Here is a 14,784-nt window from a genome sequence, read left to right as displayed (position 1 = left end):
GACAGAGACAGGCTGGAGACACTGGTCTAACCGAGGGGACAGAGACAGAGACAGGCTGGAGACACTGGTCTAACCGAGGGGACAGAGACAGGCTGGAGACACTGGTCTAACCGAGGGGACAGAGACAGGCTGGAGACACTGGTCTAACCGAGGGGACAGGGACAGAGACAGGCTGGAGACACTGGTCTAACCGAGGGGACAGAGACAGGCTGGAGACACTGGTCTAACCGAGGGGACAGAGACAGGCTGGAGACACTGGTCTAACCGAGGGGACAGAGACAGGCTGGAGACACTGGTCTAAACGAGGGGACAGAGACAGAGACAGGCTGGAGACACTGGTCTAACCGAGGGGACAGAGACAGGGACAGGCTGGAGACACTGGTCTACCCGAGGGGACAGAGACAGAGACAGGCTGGAGACACTGGTCTAACCGAGGGGACAGAGACAGGCTGGAAACACTGGTCTAACCGAGGGGACAGGGACAGAGACAGGCTGGAGACACTGGTCTAACCGAGGGGACAGAGACAGGCTGGAGACACTGGTCTAACCGAGGAGACAGAGACAGGCTGGAGACACTGGTCTAACCGAGGGGACAGAGACAGAGACAGGCTGGAGACACTGGTCTAACCGAGGGGACAGAGACAGGCTGGAGACACTGGTCTAACCGAGGGGACAGAGACAGGCTGGAGACACTGGTCTAACCGAGGGGACAGAGACAGAGACAGGCTGGAGACACTGGTCTAACCGAGGGGACAGAGACAGGCTGGAAACACTGGTCTAACCGAGGGGACAGAGACAGAGACAGGCTGGAGACACTGGTCTAACCGAGGGGACAGAGACAGGCTGGAGACACTGGTCTAACCGAGGGGACAGAGACAGAGACAGGCTGGAGACACTGGTCTAACCGAGGGGACAGAGACAGGCTGGAGACACTGGTCTAACCGAGGGGACAGAGACAGAGACAGGCTGGAGACACTGGTCTAACCGAGGGGACAGAGACAGAGACAGGCTGGAGACACTGGTCTAACCGAGGGGACAGAGACAGGCTGGAGACACTGGTCTAACCGAGGGGACAGAGACAGAGACAGGCTGGAGACACTGGTCTAACCGAGGGGACAGAGACAGGCTGGAGACACTGGTCTAACCGAGGGGACAGAGACAGAGACAGGCTGGAGACACTGGTCTAACCGAGGGGACAGAGACAGGCTGGAGACACTGGTCTAACCGAGGGGACAGAGACAGGCTGGAGACACTGGTCTAACCGAGGGGACAGAGACAGGCTGGAGACACTGGTCTAACCGAGGGGACAGAGACAGGCTGGAGACACTGGTCTAACCGAGGGGACAGAGACAGAGACAGGCTGGAGACACTGGTCTAACCGAGGGGACAGGGACAGGCTGGAGACACTGGTCTAACCGAGGGGACAGAGACAGGCTGGAGACACTGGTCTAACCGAGGGGACAGAGACAGAGACAGCCTGGAGACACTGGTCTAACCGAGGGGACAGAGACAGAGACAGCCTGGAGACACTGGTCTAACCGAGGGGACAGAGACAGGCTGGAGACACTGGTCTAACCGAGGGGACAGAGACAGGCTGGAGACACTGGTCTAACCGAGGGGACAGAGACAGAGACAGGCTGGAGACACTGGTCTAACCGAGGGGACAGAGACAGGCTGGAGACACTGGTCTAACCGAGGGGACAGAGACAGGCTGGAGACACTGGTCTAACCGAGGGGACAGAGACAGGCTGGAGACACTGGTCTAACCGAGGGGACAGAGACAGAGACAGGCTGGAGACACTGGTCTAACCGAGGGGACAGAGACAGGGACAGGCTGGAGACACTGGTCTAACCGAGGGGACAGAGACAGAGACAGGCTGGAGACACTGGTCTAACCGAGGGGACAGAGACAGGCTGGAAACACTGGTCTAACCGAGGGGACAGGGACAGAGACAGGCTGGAGACACTGGTCTAACCGAGGGGACAGAGACAGGCTGGAGACACTGGTCTAACCGAGGAGACAGAGACAGGCTGGAGACACTGGTCTAACCGAGGGGACAGAGACAGAGACAGGCTGGAGACACTGGTCTAACCGAGGGGACAGAGACAGGCTGGAGACACTGGTCTAACCGAGGGGACAGAGACAGGCTGGAGACACTGGTCTAACCGAGGGGACAGAGACAGAGACAGGCTGGAGACAGTGGTCTAACCGAGGGGACAGAGACAGGCTGGAGACACTGGTCTAACCGAGGGGACAGAGACAGAGACAGGCTGGAGACACTGGTCTAACCGAGGGGACAGAGACAGGCTGGAGACACTGGTCTAACCGAGGGGACAGAGACAGAGACAGGCTGGAGACACTGGTCTAACCGAGGGGACAGAGACAGGCTGGAGACACTGGTCTAACCGAGGGGACAGAGACAGAGACAGGCTGGAGACACTGGTCTAACCGAGGGGACAGAGACAGAGACAGGCTGGAGACACTGGTCTAACCGAGGGGACAGGGACAGGCTGGAGACACTGGTCTAACCGAGGGGACAGAGACAGAGACAGGCTGGAGACACTGGTCTAACCGAGGGGACAGAGACAGAGACAGGCTGGAGACACTGGTCTAACCGAGGGGACAGAGACAGGCTGGAGACACTGGTCTAACCGAGGGGACAGAGACAGAGACAGGCTGGAGACACTGGTCTAACCGAGGGGACAGAGACAGGCTGGAGACACTGGTCTAACCGAGGGGACAGAGACAGGCTGGAGACACTGGTCTAACCGAGGGGACAGAGACAGGCTGGAGACACTGGTCTAACCGAGGGGACAGAGACAGGCTGGAGACACTGGTCTAACCGAGGGGACAGAGACAGAGACAGGCTGGAGACACTGGTCTAACCGAGGGGACAGAGACAGAGACAGGCTGGAGACACTGGTCTAACCGAGGGGACAGAGACAGGCTGGAGACACTGGTCTAACCGAGGGGACAGAGACAGGCTGGAGACACTGGTCTAACCGAGGGGACAGAGACAGGCTGGAGACACTGGTCTAACCGAGGGGACAGAGACAGGCTGGAGACACTGGTCTAACCGAGGGGACAGGGACAGGCTGGAGACACTGGTCTAACCGAGGGGACAGAGACAGGCTGGAGACACTGGTCTAACCGAGGGGACAGGGACAGGCTGGAGACACTGGTCTAACCGAGGGGACAGGGACAGGCTGGAGACACTGGTCTAACCGAGGGGACAGGGACAGGCTGGAGACACTGGTCTAACCGAGGGGACAGAGACAGGCTGGAGACACTGGTCTAACCGAGGGGACAGGGACAGGCTGGAGACACTGGTCTAACCGAGGGGACAGAGACAGGCTGGAGACACTGGTCTAACCGAGGGGACAGAGACAGGCTGGAGACACTGGTCTAACCGAGGGGACAGAGACAGAGACAGGCTGGAGACACTGGTCTAACCGAGGGGACAGAGACAGGCTGGAGACACTGGTCTAACCGAGGGGACAGAGACAGAGACAGGCTGGAGACACTGGTCTAACCGAGGGGACAGAGACAGGCTGGAGACACTGGTCTAACCGAGGGGACAGAGACAGGCTGGAGACACTGGTCTAACCGAGGGGACAGAGACAGAGACAGGCTGGAGACACTGGTCTAACCGAGGGGACAGAGACAGCCTGGAGACACTGGTCTAACCGAGGAGACAGAGACAGGCTGGAGACACTGGTCTAACCGAGGGGACAGAGACAGCCTGGAGACACTGGTCTAACCGAGGGGACAGAGACAGGCTGGAGACACTGGTCTAACCGAGGGGACAGGGACAGGCTGGAGACACTGGTCTAACCGAGGGGACAGAGACAGGCTGGAGACACTGGTCTAACCGAGGGGACAGAGACAGAGACAGGCTGGAGACACTGGTCTAACCGAGGGGACAGAGACAGGCTGGAGACACTGGTCTAACCGAGGGGACAGAGACAGGCTGGAGACACTGGTCTAACCGAGGGGACAGAGACAGGCTGGAGACACTGGTCTAACCGAGGGGACAGAGACAGGCTGGAGACACTGGTCTAACCGAGGGGACAGAGACAGGCTGGAGACACTGGTCTAACCGAGGGGACAGAGACAGAGACAGGCTGGAGACACTGGTCTAACCGAGGGGACAGAGACAGGCTGGAGACACTGGTCTAACCGAGGGGACAGAGACAGAGACAGGCTGGAGACACTGGTCTAACCGAGGGGACAGAGACAGGCTGGAGACACTGGTCTAACCCGAGGGGACAGAGACAGGCTGGAGACACTGGTCTAACCGAGGGGACAGAGACAGAGACAGGCTGGAGACACTGGTCTAACCGAGGGGACAGAGACAGAGACAGGCTGGAGATACTGGTCTAACCGAGGGGACAGAGACAGGCTGGAGACACTGGTCTAACCGAGGGGACAGGGACAGGCTGGAGACACTGGTCTAACCGAGGGGACAGAGACAGAGACACTGTGACAGTCTCACTACCCAGAAAGACCAGAGCAACTCCACTTCCACAGACTCCACCAGGGACGGGTAAAAATCACCCAACACGAAACACCATCGAGACCAACGCATCAAAACACCATCAACGCATCAAAACACCATCGAGACCAACGTATCAAAACACCATCAACGCATCAAAACACCATCGAGACCAACGCATCAAAACGCCATCAACGCATCAAAACACCATCGAGACCAACGCATCAAAACGCCATCGAGACCAACGTATCAAAACACCATCGAGACCAACGTATCAAAACACCATCAACGCATCAAAACACCATCGAGATCAACGTATCAAAACACCATCGAGACCAACGTATCAAAACACCATCAACGCATCAAAACACCATCGAGATCAACGTATCAAAACACCATCAACGCATCAAAACACCATCGAGATCAACGTATCAAAACACCATCAACGCATCAAAACACCATCGAGATCAACGTATCAAAACACCATCAACGCATCAAAACACCATCGAGATCAACACATCAAAACACCATCAACGCATTAAAACGCCATCAACGCATTAAAACGCCATCGAGACCAACGCATCAAAACACCATCAACGCATCAAAACACCATCGAGATCAACACATCAAAACACCATCAACGCATTAAAACGCCATCAACGCATTAAAACGCCATCGAGACCAACGCATCAAAACACCATCGAGACCAACGTATCAAAACACCATCGAGACCAACGCATCAAAACACCATCGAGACCAACGCATCAAAACACCATCGAGATCAACGCATCAAAACACCATCAACGCATCAAAACACCATCGAGATCAACGTTGTAAATTGATGTGGTCATTCACCGGTCGTTTTGGTGGGAATACATTTTCTGAACATCACGCGCCGATGTAAAATGCTGTTTTTGGATATAAATATGAACTTTATTGAACAAAACATACATGTATTGTGTAACATGATGTCCTAGGAGTGTCATCTGATGAAGATCATCAAAGGTTAGTGCTTCATTTAGCTGCACTTTTGGGTTTTATTGACACATGTCCTTGCTTGGAAAATGGCTGTGTGATTATTTTTGTCTACAGTGGGGGGGAAAAAGTATTTGATCCCCTGCTGATTTTGTACGTTTTGCCCACTTACAAAGAAATGATCAGTCTATAATTGTAATGGGAGGTTTATTTGAACAGTGAGAGACAGAATAACAACAACAAAAATCCAGAAAAACGCATGTCAAAAATGTTATAAAATGATTTGCATTTTAATGAGGGAAATAAGTATTTGACCCCCTCTGCAAAACATGACTTAGTACTTGGTGGCAAAATCCTTGTTGGCAATCACAGAGGTCAGATGTTTCTTGTAGTTGGCCACCAGGTTTGCACAGATCTCAGGAGGGATTTTGTCCCACTCCTCTGTGCAGATCTTCTCCAAGTCATTAAGGTTTCGAGGCTGACGTTTGGCAACTCGAACCTTCAGCTCCTCCACAGATGTTCTATGGGATTAAGGTCTGGAGACTGGCTAGGCCACTCCAGGACCTCAATGTGCTTCTTCTTGAGCCACTCCTTTGTTGCCTTGGCCGTGTGTTTTGGGTCATTGTCATGCTGGAATACCCATCCACGACCCATTTTCAATGCCCTGGCTGAGGGAAGGATGTTCTCACCCAAGATTTGACGGTACATGGCCCCGTCCATCGTCCCTTTGATGCGGTGAAGTTGTCCTGTCCCCTTAGCAGAAAAACACCCCAAAGCATAATGTTTCTACCTCCATGTTTGACGGTGGGGATGGTGTTCTTGGGGTCATAGGCAGCATTCCTCCTCCTCCAAACACGGCGAGTTGAGTCGATGCCAAAGAACTCCATTTTGGTCTCATCTGACCACAACACTTTCACCCAGTTGTCCTCTGAATCATTCAGATGTTCATTGGCAAACTTCAGACGGGCATGTATATGTATTATTGAGCAGGAGGACCTTGCAGGCGCTGCAGGATTTCAGTCCTTCACGGCGTAGTGTGTTATCAATTGTTTTCTGGGTGACTATGGTCCTAGCTGCCTTGAGATTATTGACAAGATCCTCCCGTGTAGTTCTGGGCTGATTCCTCACCGTTCTCATGATCATTGCAACTCCACGAGGTGAGATCTTGCATGGAGCCCCAGGCCGAGGGATATTGACAGTTCTTTTGTGTTTCTTCCATTTGCGAATAATCGCACCAAATGTTTTCACCTTCTGACCAAGCTGCTTGGCGATGGTCTTGTAGCCCATTCCAGCCTTGTGTAGGTCTACAATCTTATCCCTGACATCCTTGGAGAGCTCTTTGGTCTTGGCCATGGTGGAGAGTTTGGAATCTGATTGATTGATTGCTTCTGTGGACAGGTGTCTTTTATACAGGTAACAAACTGAGATTAGGAGCACTCCCTTTAAGAGTGTGCTCCTAATCTCAGCTCGTTACCTGTATAAAAGACACCTGGGAGCCAGAAATCTTTGATTGAGAGGGGGTCAATTACTTATTTCCCTCATTAAAATGCAAATCAATTTATAACATTTCTGACATGTGTTTTTCTGGATATTTTTGTTGTTATTCTGTCTCTCACTGTTCAAATAAACCTCCCATTAAAATTATAGACTGATCCTTTCTTTGTCAGTGGGCAAACGTACAAAATCTGTGTAACTGTGTAGGTTCCGTCCCTCTCTTCGCCCCAACCCGGGCTCGAACCAGGGACCCTCTGCACACATCAACAACTGACACCCCACGAAGCATCGTTACCCATCGCGCCACAAAAAGCCGCGGCTCTTGCAACGCAAGGGGAACAACCCTACTTCAAGGTCTCAGAGCGAGTGACGTCACCGATTGAAACGCTATTAGCGCGCACCACCGCTAAACTAACTAGCCATTTCACATCGGTTACATCAGCAGGGGGATCAAATACTTTCCCCCCCCCCCCACTGTATGTACTCTCCTAACATAATCTAATGTTTTGTTTTCGCTGTAAAGCCTTTTTGAAATCGGACAATGTGGTTAGATCAAGGAGAAGTGTATCTTTAAAATGGTGTAAAATAGTTGTATGTTTGAGAAAATTGAATTATGACATTTTATATTTCCCGCCGTGATATTTCACTGGCTGCGTCCCGCAGGTGGGACGCTAGGTAGCCCATAGAAGTTAACAACAAAATAGTATTTCCATTGACGGCCTACCCTGGTCAAACCGGGAATTTGTGCACCGCCCTGTGGGACTCCCAATCACGACCCGGATGTGATACAGCATTATGTACATTTCTGTAACAGCACTTTGAGATATCAGCTGATGTATCAAAAAATGGCTATATAAATACATTTGATTTGATAGGCATGGTCTAAAGTTACCGGGAGAATAAGCACACTATCAAGTCAAGTTCAGTTTATAAATGAGGGTCCAGAGGGAATCGTAGCTTTCTGGACAGAGAGGAGATCTCGCCTTTTCCACCAGATATTGGTTCAGGTATCAATACACTGTCATATTAAAGGAATGATCCCCTGGGCCTTTTTCTGTTAGACAATTAGTTTACGCTTCTTGCTTATCCAGTCACTTTAGCTGGCTAGCTGGTTAGCGTTTTAGCTGGCTAGCTGGTTAGCGTTTTAGTTGGCTAGCTGGTTAGCGTTTTAGCTGGCTAGCTGGTTAGCGTTTTAGCTGGCTAGCTGGTTAGCGTTTTAGCTGGCTAGCTGGTTAGCGTTTTAGCTGGCTAGCTGGTTAGCGTTTTAGTTGGCTAGCTGGTTAGCGTTTTAGCTGGCTAGCTGGTTAGCGTTTTAGCTGGCTAGCTGGTTAGCGTTTTAGCTGGCTAGCTGGTTAGCGTTTTAGCTGGCTAGCTGGTTAGCGTTTTAGCTGGCTAGCTGGTTAGCGTTTTAGTTGGCTAGCTGGTTAGCGTTTTAGTTGGCTAGCTGGTTAGCGTTTTAGCTGGCTAGCTGGTTAGCGTTTTAGTTGGCTAGCTGGTTAGCGTTTTAGCTGGTTAGCGTTTTAGCTGGCTAGCTGGTTAGCGTTTTAGTTGGCTAGCTGGTTAGCGTTTTAGCTGGCTAGTTGGTTAGCGTTTTAGCTGGCTAGCGTTTTAGCTGGTTAGCGTTTTAGCTGGCTAGCTGGTTAGCGTTTTAGCTGGCTAGCTGGTTAGCGTTTTAGCTGGCTAGCTGGTTAGCGTATTAGCTGGTTAGCGGTTTTAGCTGGCTAGCTGGTTAGCGTTTTAGCTGGTTAGCGTTTTAGCTGGCTAGCTGGTTAGCGTTTTAGTTGGCTAGCTGGTTAGCGTTTTAGCTGGCTAGCTGGTTAGCGTTTTAGCTGGCTAGCTGGTTAGCGTTTTAGCTGGCTAGCGTTTTAGCTGGTTAGCGTTTTAGCTGGCTAGCTGGTTAGCGTATTAGCTGGTTAGCGTTTTTAGCTGGCTAGCTGGTTAGCGTTTTAGCTGGTTAGCGTTTTAAGCTGGCTAGCTGGTTAGCGTTTTTAGTTGGCTAGCTGGTTAGCGTTTTTAGCTGGCTAGTATCTTTCTCTCGGAGGACCTGAGCCCTAGGACCATGCCTCAGGACTACCTGGTATGATGACTCCTTGCTGTCCCCAGTCCACCTGGCCGTGCTGCTGCTCCAGTTTCAACTGTTCTGCCTGCGGCTATGGAACCCTGACCTGTTCACCGGACGTGCTTGTTGCACCCTCGACAACTACTATGATTATTATTATTTGACCATGCTGGTCATTTATGAACATTTTAACATTTTGACCATGTTCTGTTATAATATCCACCCTGCACAGCCAGAAGAGGACTGGCCACCCCTCATAGCCTGGTTCCTCTCTAGGTTTCTTCCTAGGTTTTTGGCCTTTCTAGGGAGTTTTTCCTAGGGAGTTTTTCCTAGCCACCGTGCTTCTTTCACATGCTTTGCTTGCTGTTTGGGGTTTTAGGCTGGGTTTCTGTACAGCACTTTGAGAATATCAGCTGATGTACGAAGGGCTATATAAAAATAAATTTGATTGATTTGATTTGATAGCTGGTTAGCGTTTTTAGCTGGCTAACGACATGGATGCTAACTACAGTAGACAACGTGATCAGACAACTTGTCAGTTAGCTAACTAGCACCTCTCTCCGTCGAGATACAGATTAGCTGGGACCTCTGAACTACACCGATTACAAAAAAAAAAAAACGTTAAAAACGAGTATCATGTAACGGTTAGGGGTCCCCCGTCCCCCCCACTTTCCACCCCGGCCTTCCTTACGTGTTGTCCTGGTTAAAATTGGCGAAGAGGAGCTGGCTACAGCCGGTCTCCCCGCTCTGACTAGCCAAGTTCATGGGCCCGGCACCATCTAATCAAGCCTTGTGAGAAAGCAGCAGTCGGGTAGGTTGTGGATGATAATAATAATAATAATAACTGGGTAAGAATAAAGTTAGCCTGTATTCATGGAGACATCTCGCTCTTCCTCTTGGTTCCAACGGTTCTTCTTGTTGTTTTTGTCAGTCGCCGTTGCCTCCCCCACCTCCAGTCTCTCTGCGCATGTGCGGTGACAGGTTTTTTTTTTTTTTTACGACAGTTTTTTTTAAAGGGACCGTATTACCATTTCAAAAGGTTTGGTTTACGGCTGTGAATGGGGATGGAAAAAGATAAATCGACGTGTGGTAAATGACAATCACTTTAAAATGGGCAACGTCTCAAAAAAAAAATCTATAATTTAAAGATTTTAATGAACTAACCCAAGATAAATCAGAGCCTGTCGTTTCCAATGAGAACAGATTAATCACAGTGGGCAGAGATTTCCGTTAGGAAGCACACTTCCGGTCACTGCGCTTCCTCTCATCACCATATTTGGTAGTGAGTGGAAACGCCAACCGGATGCTTCATATTTACACATCCGGTGAAATATCTGTCTGATTTGTTCTGTGGTCGTGGCTATACTATTGATATTATTGATATTATGCCGTACTTGTCACCAGGAGATGGCGCAGTCTGACAACATACATTTTCATAATTTTTAGACACTGGCACAACTGCGGTATATAATGTAATGTAATGTAATGTACTAAAATCAAATTGTATTTGTCACATGCCTTGAATACAACAGGTGTAGTAGACCTTACCTGTGAAATGCTGAATACAACAGGTGTAGTAGACCTTACCTGTGAAATGCTGAATACAACAGGTGTAGTAGACCTCACAGTGAAACGCTGAATACAACAGGTGTAGTAGACCTTACAGTGAAATGCTGAATACAACAGGTGTAGTAGACCTCACAGTGAAATGCTGAATACAACAGGTGTAGTAGACCTTACAGTGAAATGCTGAATACAACAGGTGTAGTAGACCTCACAGTGAAATGCTGAATACAACAGGTGTAGTAGACCTCACAGTGAAATGCTGAATACAACAGGTGTAGTAGACCTCACAGTGAAATGCTGAATACAACAGGTGTAGTAGACCTCACAGTGAAATGCTGAATACAACAGGTGTAGTAGACCTCACAGTGAAACGCTGAATACAACAGGTGTAGTAGACCTCACAGTGAAATGCTGAATACAACAGGTGTAGTAGACCTTACAGTGAAATGCTGAATACAACAGGTGTAGTAGACCTCACAGTGAAATGCTGAATACAACAGGTGTAGTAGACCTCACAGTGAAATGCTGAATACAACAGGTGTAGTAGACCTCACAGTGAAATGCTGAATACAACAGGTGTAGTAGACCTCACAGTGAAATGCTGAATACAACAGGTGTAGTAGACCTCACAGTGAAATGCTGAATACAACAGGTGTAGTAGACCCCTTATTCTAAAATGTATTAAATAGTTTTTTCCCCTCCTCATCAATCTAGACACAATACCCCATAATGACAAAGCAAAAACAGGTTTTTAGAATTTTTAGGCAAATGTATTAAAAATTAAAAACATTTACATAACATTTACATAAGTATTCAGACCCTTTACTCAGTACTTTGTTGAAGCAGCTTTGGCTGCGATTACAGCCTCGAGTCTTCTAGGGTGTGACGCTACAAGCTCGGCACACCTGTATTTGGGGAGTTTCTCCCATTCTTCTCTACAGATCCTCTCAAGCTCTGTCAGGTTGGACGAGGAACGTTGCTGCACAGCTATTTTCAGGTCTCTCCAGAGATGTTCGATCAGGTTCAAGTCCGGGCTCTGGCTGGGCCACTCAAGGACATTCAGAGACTTGTCCTGAAGCCACTCCTGCGTTGTCTTGGCTGTGTGCTTAGGGTCGTTGTCCTGTTGGAAGGTGAACCTTCGCCCCAGTCTGAGGTTCTGGATCAGGTTTTCAGCAAGGATTTCTCTGTACTTTTCTCCGTTCATCTTTCCCTCGATCCTGACTAGTCTCCCAGTCCCTGTCGCTGAAAAACATCCCCACAGCATGATGCTGCCACCACCATGCTTCACAGTAGGGATGGTGCCAGGTTTCCTCCAGACGTGATGCTTGGCATTCAGGCCAAAAGAGTTCAATCTTGGTTTCATCAGACCAGAGAATCTTGTTTCTCATGGTCTGAGAGTCTTTAGGTGCCTTTTGGCAAACTCCAAGAGAGCTGTCATGTGCCTTTTACTGAGGAGTGGTTTCCGTCTGGCCACTCTACCATAAAAGCCTGATTGGTGGAGTGCTGCAGAGATGGTTGTCCTTCTGGAAGGTTCTCCCATCTCCACAGAGGAACTCTGGTGCTCTGTCAGAGTGACCATCAGGTCCCCCGATTGCTCAGTTTGTCCGGGCGGCCAGCTCTAGGAAGAGTCTTGGTGGTTCCAAACTTCTTCCATTTAAAGAATGATGGAGGCCACTTTGTTCTTGTGGACCTTCAATGCTACAGAAATGTTTTGGTGCCCTTCCCCCAGATCTCTGCCTCGACACAATCCTGTCTCTGAGCTCTACGGACAATTCCTTCGACCTCATGGCTTGGTTTTTGCTCCGACGTACGCTGTCAACTGTTGGAATTTACCACAAGTGGACTCCAAGTTGTAGAAACATCTCAAGGATGATCAATGGAAACAGGATGCACCTGAGTTCAATTTCGAGTCTCATAGCAAAGGGTCTGAATACTTATGTAAATAAGGTGTCTGTTTTTTATTTTTAATTAACAAATTTGCTAAAAATTTCAACAAAAAAAAACGTTTTTCTCTGTCATTATGGGGTGTTGCGTGTAGATTGCTGAGGATTTTATATAATCCATTTTAGAATAAGGCTGTAACGTAACAAAATGTGGAAAAAAAGTCAAGGGTGTGAAGGAGTGTGAATGTACGCGTGTGCCTTTCACAACAATCCAGAGTTAAAAAGTTATACAAACTAGAGAAATAAAAAATACACATGGTTAGCAGATGTTATTGGTCACATGGTTAGCAGATGTTATTGGTCACATGGTTAGCAGGTGTTATTGGTCACATGGTTAGCAGATGTTATTGGTCACATGGTTAGTAGATGTTATTGGTCACATGGTTAGCAGATGTTATTGGTCACATGGTTAGCAGATGTTATTGATCACATGGTCAGCAGATGTTATTGGTCACATGGTTAGCAGATGTTATTGGTCGCATGGTTAGCAGATGTTATTGGTCACATGGTTAGCAGATGTTATTGGTCACATGGTTAGCAGGTGTTATTGGTCCATACACATGGTTAGCAGATGTTATTGGTCGCATGGTTAGCAGATGTTATTGGTCACATGGTTAGCAGATGTTATTGGTCACATGGTTAGCAGATGTTATTGGTCACATGGTTAGCAGATGTTATTGGTCACATGGTTAGCAGATGTTATTGGTCACATGGTTAGTAGATGTTATTGGTCACATGGTTAGCAGATGTTATTGGTCACATGGTTAGCAGATGTTATTGATCACATGGTCAGCAGATGTTATTGGTCACATGGTTAGCAGATGTTATTGGTCGCATGGTTAGCAGATGTTATTGGTCACATGGTTAGCAGATGTTATTGGTCACATGGTTAGCAGGTGTTATTGGTCCATACACATGGTTAGCAGATGTTATTGGTCGCATGGTTAGCAGATGTTATTGGTCACATGGTCAGCAGATGTTATTGGTCACATGGTTAGCAGATGTTATTGGTCACATGGTTAGCAGATGTTATTGGTCACATGGTCAGCAGATGTTATTGGTCACATGGTTAGCAGATGTTATTGGTCACATGGTTAGCAGATGTTATTGGTCACATGGTTAGCAGATGTTATTGGTCACATGGTTAGCAGATGTTATTGGTCACATGGTTAGCAGATGTTATTGGTCACATGGTTAGCAGATGTTATTGGTCACATGGTTAGCAGGTGTTATTGGTCACATGGTTAGCAGGTGTTATTGGTCACATGGTTAGCAGGTGTTATTGGTCACATGGTTAGCAGGTGTTATTGGTCACATGGTTAGCAGGTGTTATTGGTCACATGGTTAGCAGATGTTATTGGTCACATGGTTAGCAGGTGTTATTGGTCACATGGTTAGCAGGTGTTATTGGTCACATGGTTAGCAGGTGTTATTGGTCACATGGTTAGCAGGTGTTATTGGTCACATGGTTAGCAGGTGTTATTGGTCACATGGTTAGCAGATGTTATTGGTCACATGGTTAGCAGATGTTATTGGTCACATGGTTAGCAGATGTTATTGGTCACATGGTTAGCAGGTGTTATTGGTCACATGGTCAGCAGATGTTATTGGTCACATGGTTAGCAGATGTTATTGGTCCATACACATGGTTAGCAGATGTTATTGGTCACATGGTTAGCAGATGTTAATGCGAGTGTAGTGAAATGCTTGTGCTTCTAGTTCCGACAGTGCAGTAATATCTAACTAGTAATCTACCAATTCCCCAACAACTACCTAATACACACACATCTAAAGGGGTGAATGAGAATATGTACATATAAATATATGGATGAGGGATGGCTGAGCGGCACAGGCAAGATGCAGCAGATGGTATAAAATACAGTGAATACATATGAGCAATGTAAGATATGTAAACATTATTAAAGTGGCCCGTGATTGGGTCTTAATGTCAGCAGCGGCCTCTCTGAGTAGGTGGGTAAAAGGGACTTGGTAATCAGATGGATAATAAACAGAGTAGCAGCAGCTTATGAGTCCCTCCCTCTCCCTCTCTCCCTCTCCCTCTCTCTCCCTACCTCTCCCCCTCTCCCTCTCCCTCTCTCCCCCTCTCTCTCTCTCTTTTCTCTCTCTCTCTTTTCTCTCTCTCTCTGTCTCTCTCTCTCTCTCTCTCTACACCTCTCTCTCTCTCTCTCTCTCTCTCTCTCTCTCTCTCTCCCTCGCAACTCCCTCGCAACTATCTCTCCCTCTCCCTCCC

General features: G+C 48.6%; 2 protein-coding genes across 4 annotated transcripts in view; one reads left to right on the top strand and one right to left on the bottom strand.

The window, feature by feature from the left end:
* Positions 1–10,015, bottom strand: part of LOC106593919 (WD repeat domain phosphoinositide-interacting protein 2) — a 50,243-nt gene extending 40,228 nt beyond the window's left edge. For all 3 annotated transcript variants that reach the window (XM_045711659.1, XM_045711658.1, XM_045711660.1), the window contains exon 1: positions 9,716–10,015. In XM_045711659.1, the coding sequence (XP_045567615.1) occupies positions 9,716–9,789 (74 nt within the window). In that variant the 5' untranslated portion in view covers positions 9,790–10,015. The remainder of the gene's footprint in view (positions 1–9,715) is intronic.
* Positions 10,016–14,357: 4,342 nt separating this feature from the next.
* The window catches only part of LOC106596395 (monocyte to macrophage differentiation factor 2), a 36,935-nt gene continuing 36,508 nt past the window's right edge, over positions 14,358–14,784 (top strand). The window contains exon 1 of the mRNA XM_045711661.1: positions 14,358–14,402. Within this exon, the coding sequence (XP_045567617.1) occupies positions 14,358–14,402 (45 nt within the window). The remainder of the gene's footprint in view (positions 14,403–14,784) is intronic.

This window comes from Salmo salar, unplaced genomic scaffold, assembly GCF_905237065.1.
Source record: "Salmo salar unplaced genomic scaffold, Ssal_v3.1, whole genome shotgun sequence".
NCBI classification, from domain to species: domain Eukaryota; kingdom Metazoa; phylum Chordata; class Actinopteri; order Salmoniformes; family Salmonidae; genus Salmo; species Salmo salar.
Note: the sequence above shows the minus strand (reverse complement) of the source record. Positions and strands in the feature narration are given on the sequence as shown.